Here is a 6,121-nt window from a genome sequence, read left to right as displayed (position 1 = left end):
ATTACGGAGAGTGAAAAACTCATTAAGTCCACATAATGAATTTATCTAAATAATATTTTTTTTATTTAAACTCATCATGTCACGAATTTTAAGTCATTATAACAATTATGTTAATCTCAAATTAGTGTTAAAGATTAACTAATACCTCAATTATTTGATTATCCTGACTCCTGACCTATTGGACTAATTTTACCGAACTCCTGAGCTTCACATATTCAAAACCGAATCACCAGACTATTTGGTCTAGACAAGCCTAGACCGACCCGAACCCGACACGGAAAAGCTCCATTCTTCTTGTTAAAAATAAATCTGCGGAACAAAAAGTTCTTTTCACCCCTCAAATAGCGGTTTTTATTTTTCTTTCCTTGCTCCTTTCACCATGCCCAAGCTGCAAGCTAACTGGTCTCCTTACGACAACAATGGAGGGTATTTCTCTTTCTTCCATCAAAATAGAAACCGAGTTCTCTTTTGTTTGATTTCAGTGTTTGTTGATGCTATTTTTTGTGTGTGTTAATTGCAGATCTTGCGTTGCAGTTGCCGGCGCCGATTATTGTGTAATCGCTGCTGACACTCGGATGTCGACGGGTTACAACATTCTTACCCGTGACTACTCTAAAATCTGTAAATTGTAAGTTCTTCAATGCAATCCCTTGGTTCTTAAAATGGGAAATTACTGAGAAAATTGACTTAAAAGTAATACAACTTTGGAGGGGACGGTAACTAATAATTTCTTCTGAAGGTGTCTTTGAATAAAATGTTGATTCTTAGTTAGAAACTAAGAAATTTTTTGACAGTTGCGAAAAATATTTGTTTCTTAAGGTATGTTTAAAGTAGTTTTGCCTCCAATGGTTTAAAGGACCCTACAGTTGATGTGGTTTACAGTTAAAGTAAGGGTAAAATACTGGGCAGTTTTCGGGAGTGCAATTTGATTGATATTGTTCTTGTTGTGGAATTCTAGAGGTAAGGAGTCCACTTGTTTTAATAAAAAAATAGTTAAGTAAAGAGAAGGGTGTGCCATAGTTTATTTGTTCTCCACCATTAGACTAAGATATGTGGTATTTATATTTGGAAGACGATAGCTAATATTTAAACAATGCAATTTGGTTGGAGCATTTTAAGTATTAATGGGGATAATCTCTAGCTATTGACATGAAAATTTTCTCCGCTTTTATCTTCTTTCTCTGTCTAGGAATTTTCATTAGAGTCTCTTTTACATTGCAGAGCGGATAAAATGTGTTATGGCATCCTCTGGATTTCAAGCTGATGTGAAGGCTTTACAAAAGCATCTGGCAGCTAGGCACCTGGTGAGCTTTCAATTTTTGAAATGATGGAATATTTGTTTTGCGCTTGAATGTTTGCTTCACTTTCTCTTTGGCGTTTGCAGAGTCAAGTGTACTACAATAGTTTTAAGGACAAATCGAAATTGAATGCTAGCTTCACTTGTTTAATCTTTTTGTACCTTACCAACCAAACTTTGGTGTAGCTTAGAAATTTAAGGACAAGTGCATGATCAGTAATACTGGTAAAACGTCTACCATAGCTGATATAATAAATTTATGATTTCAATGTTGCTTTTCAAAATTCAGATTTATCAGTATCAGCACAACAAGCAAATGAGCTGTCCGGCAATGGCCCAACTGCTGTCGAACACCCTTTATTACAAGCGGTTCTTTCCTTATTATTCTTTTAATGTTTTGGGTGGACTCAATAACGAAGGTATCTTCCTTGATCCTTAGTTGCTAGTTTTAAGCCTTTCATTCTATTATGAATATAAATTGAATAGTCCTATCTGAAACCATTAGGTAAGGGTTGTGTCTTCACATATGATGCCGTTGGTTCCTATGAGAAGGTCGGATACAGCTCTCAAGGTTCTGGTTCAACACTTATCATGCCTTTCTTGGATAACCAACTGAAATCTCCAAGCCCACTCCTGTTGCCTGTCCAGGTATCCTCCTACTTTTGATTATTTTATGTTTGGTTCAATTACCTTGTGCTTTTTCTAATCTCAAAAATATTGTGTTACAGGATGCTGTTACTCCTCTTGCAGAAGCTGAAGCTGTTGATTTAGTAAAAACTGTTTTTGCTTCGGCATCTGAAAGAGATATATACACCGTGAGTTTTATTTTATTTAGTTTATTTAAAGATGGATGGGTTTTTTTTTTCCTGAAACAACAACATTGGTTAGTGTCTGTCAAGCCAAATCTGCTTCTAATTTTTGTATTATTTTATTTCTCCTTGCATTGCTCCCTTTCTATCAATACTGGATTTCAGTTACATCCTTCATGATACTATTGATTTCCAATTAAGATGCAGCATTAATGAGATATTTTGGTCTTATATGTGTGGCCTCTTGAGGAATGTTTATAGGGAATTTGAAAGCATTCCATTGATTTATCTGCACAACATGCTGGTTGTTACCCGGGCTTGATAATATCTAATACAAGTAATCTCATATGTTCTACCTTCCAAGATACCAGCTGAAAATAAAATTTGCTACGGCTTGTAGCAGTTTTCCTATTGCTCTTGGTTGAATTTTGCTATCATGTGAATTCAAACTCTTTGAGTCTTTGACTTTTTTAAAATATTGTGTTGAACAAACAGGGAGACAAACTGGAAATAGTTATCATAAATGCTGATAGGATCCGCCGGGAATACATGATTCTTCGCAAAGATTGATCGATTTTCTGCTCTTTCCGTTGTTTGAACTGAACTATTTTCTGATTTCAGATTGCAGTTGACTTTATGTGGATTGATCTGGTAGGAAATAATTATATACTTGATAAAATTTTAAATGGAAGAGGAACCTTTGGTCTTCCGCATGGATTCTTTACTAGTTTTGTTGGTTTTTCTTATCCATACATATCTACTAGGAGCATATCACCACGGCAACTTTAGATTAACATGTTGCCTATTGGGAATTTTGATTCGAGTTCGAACGATAATATTCTTGAATTGCAACCACAAGTGTTGATCACGGAGCCAAGTAAGGCCTGATGTTCTATATTGTTTTGAGTTTGCAGTATTGAGTGACATCGATTAATATTTGCTGTCATATGTGACAAATGATGAGTTATAGATTTGATATATGCGACTATATATGTGGTGAACGATGAGTCACGATGGATCTTATATTATAATTCGATTTTTGGCCATGACTGGCGAGGGATTATCCATATATATATATATACACACGCCCTGTGATTGAGTACATGTGCAATCATGTTTGAACCATTATTCTTGCGTATGATATATGCTGGTTGATATTCAATCCAATAGAGTGAATTCAGTATATAAGTCGTTATGTGAGGATTTACATTTATAACTATATAATTGTACTTATTGAATGAATGCCTGTGGCATGCTCTACGTTAGGCTTGATTGAATTGAGTATATAAGTCGTTATGTGAGGATTGACGTTTATAATTATATAATTTTACTTATTGAATGCCTATGACATGCTCTACGTTATGTTTGGTTGTATGCTTATATTTATGATTTTTGTGAAATATAGTATATCATTGAACTTGTTCGGATTATTTTGTTTGTAGATTAGTAGATATTGTTCGAGTTGATGCAGCATCATTGATAAGACATCTCCAGCTGAATCTTTCGGAGTAGATTTGTTTATTTCATTGAAAATAATTTTTAAAAATAATTTTTTGTAAAATAAATTAACATCAGGTAACTTAACAACTTGGAGTTGTTTTTATCTTAATTTAAATCTATTTTAAACCATTTTACCTAGTGGAGAACCATTCTTCTAATTTTCACAACAACCTATGTTATTGTAATCGAGGGAGAAGGTTATAATATCAAACCCCTCAACCATTCTAAAATGCACCAAAATTAGAAAGTTCACTCTTCCTCTTGTTCTCTTCATCCCTTTTCCTTTTGAGTGAGTTTGTTGAGTATATTCTTCAAAATTATTGTTGTTTTTTGAGTCTCGTTTTTTTAGTAGAAGAATTAGTTTAATCGTAGAGGATACGGTATACGATGAAATATCCTTAAAAGAAATATCTTGTACATGCTTCTAACTATTTATTTCGTATCTTGATTCGTCAAATTCAATATAATATTTCCAACAATTGATACCCTTATGCATGTATCAATACGTATAAAATTTGTTACGGAATCTTAATATTTGGTTGGTTAAATTATAATTGCTATAAATTTTTAAATTGTTTGCGGTATGATTCATGTGACTTGGTATAGTCTTTGATATGAATATTAAAAGTGTTCGAATTTAGTCTAAATTTGATTTCGTTCTATTTTGACACATGAATGTATTTTTTTATCTAAATAAACTTACAAATCAAACAAGAGGTGTTACAAGAAATAAATGATGCATAATATAAGGTGGAGACGATATATGATCTCGTTTGCACTGCCAAGGAAATTCAACATGCACACCAATAGTTTATATAAACAAAATCATAGAGAGAGGAATCCTAACGAATTTGAATCCATAAAACATCATCAACATACATTGGTTTATTAGATTTACATTATAGAAAAGCTTCATCCACATATCTTCTTTCATGTCCTTATTTGAATCGATTCAAAGATATCTTCTTTCATGCCCTTATTTGAATCAATTTAAAGGCATCTTCTTTCATGCCCTTGTTCCCTGCATGATGTAAATATATTTATATATTATATTAGAAATGGTTAATATAGGCCAACTAGAGATATCTTCTTTACTTGCAACAATTGATGGCGTCATCAAACAGTTCTTCCAACCCCATAATTATATTTAAAACCTGTCTCCAATGATTTCTATGATGGCAATCCAGGATTTTTTCTACCTTTGATTTCTGCTAAGGATCTGTCAAAGCAAGAACAAGTTAGGGGAAATTAGTTTTTTGTTACTCCATGATTATTATATCGTAAGTTTGAGAAAGAGATGATCACTTACTCAGGTGTGGAAATTGGGAACTGTGGGTACTTGCCACCTAAAAATCCAGACAACTTTTGAAGACTCATGGTGCATGAAGAACAATCGTATCTCCCTTTCGCTCCCTTTCGCAAAAATGAAATTAACTATATTCGGATGGTTCCCAGTAAAAATTATTTACCTTCACTGTCTCAGTGCATTACACTTCTCTCATGATTAAATCAAATAAAAAATGTTAATTTTATGAATTATATTCAGAATGATTCCTTATAACTAGTAGGTAGCATGTACCTAAGAGCAGAGCCAATGAAATGTGCACCGAGCCAGGGAACTTGGGGCATATGAAAGGACCAACAAAAAGACCAGGAATCAGTGTCACCACGTCCACTCCATGTTCTGCAACAAACTCAAGAGCCGCCCTTTCTGTCAATGTCTTGGAAATCGAGTAGGAACTGAAGTTTGGGGTTTCTTTTTCTCTAATGAAATCCACATCAGACCAGAAACTCTCATCCATCATGTCCGAATCCTGGCCGTTGTGTACAACGGTGGCTAAACTAGAAGTATATACAACTCTCTTCACCGTTTTTGATTTCAAGCATGATTTCAAGATGCCTAGTGTTCCACTGATTTCCCTTTCGGTTACGATTTCCTGGGGTTCTTTGTTCTGGAAATCCACAGGAGTGGCAACAAGGAACACTCCTTTGCTCCCCTTGATGGCCGCATCGAAACTATGGGGATCATTAAGATCTGCACCGAAGATTTTGAGCTTTTCGGCTGCCCCCGGAAGATTGGTGACGAAACTAAGGTCTCTTTTGTTTTCTGCTCACATATCACACCACTCTTTAGAATAAGAAGAAATGTTTTTGATTTCTTTGTTTTGGAATAATGTTACCTGTATCAGGTCTAGCAGTTGTACGAACAGAGTAACCCTCTTCTAAAAGCCTCTTGATCAGCATTGAAGCTATGAACTCAGTCCCTCCTGTCACACACACTGTTCCCTTTACATCTTCCATTACTCTTAATTTTATCTTTCTTCACAATTAAGCGTCAATTATGAAACGGCTCTAAATCAAAATATAGATAATTTTGAGGTTTTGCTTGTTATTTGTAGTAGTTTCTGTATGTTGGTGTCTTGTTCTTTTCCATGTGCTTGTTATTTGTAGTAGTTTCTGTATGTTGGTGTCTTGTTCTTTTCCATGTGCACTTCTTTGGGTGGTCACGAGGTCT

General features: G+C 34.5%; 1 protein-coding gene and 1 pseudogene across 1 annotated transcript; one reads left to right on the top strand and one right to left on the bottom strand.

Moving 5' to 3' along the window:
• The first annotated feature begins 342 nt into the window (after window positions 1–342).
• On the top strand, window positions 343–2,761 carry LOC120173963 (annotated as a pseudogene).
• A 2,015-nt stretch (window positions 2,762–4,776) lies between these two features.
• Window positions 4,777–5,925, bottom strand: LOC120173964 (vestitone reductase-like). Its single transcript, XM_039180984.1, has 4 exons — window positions 5,787–5,925; window positions 5,169–5,713; window positions 4,916–5,040; window positions 4,777–4,825 (listed from the first exon to the last, which is right to left on the bottom strand). The coding sequence occupies exons 1-4, from the start codon at window positions 5,905–5,907 to the stop codon at window positions 4,777–4,779; spliced, it is 840 nt and encodes a 279-aa protein (XP_039036915.1). The 5' UTR covers window positions 5,908–5,925.
• Window positions 5,926–6,121: the final 196 nt, after the last annotated feature.

Source organism: Hibiscus syriacus, unplaced genomic scaffold, assembly GCF_006381635.1.
Source record: "Hibiscus syriacus cultivar Baekdansim isolate YM2019G1 unplaced genomic scaffold, ASM638163v2 tig00111996_pilon, whole genome shotgun sequence".
NCBI lineage: Eukaryota > Viridiplantae > Streptophyta > Magnoliopsida > Malvales > Malvaceae > Hibiscus > Hibiscus syriacus.
Note: the sequence above shows the minus strand (reverse complement) of the source record. Positions and strands in the feature narration are given on the sequence as shown.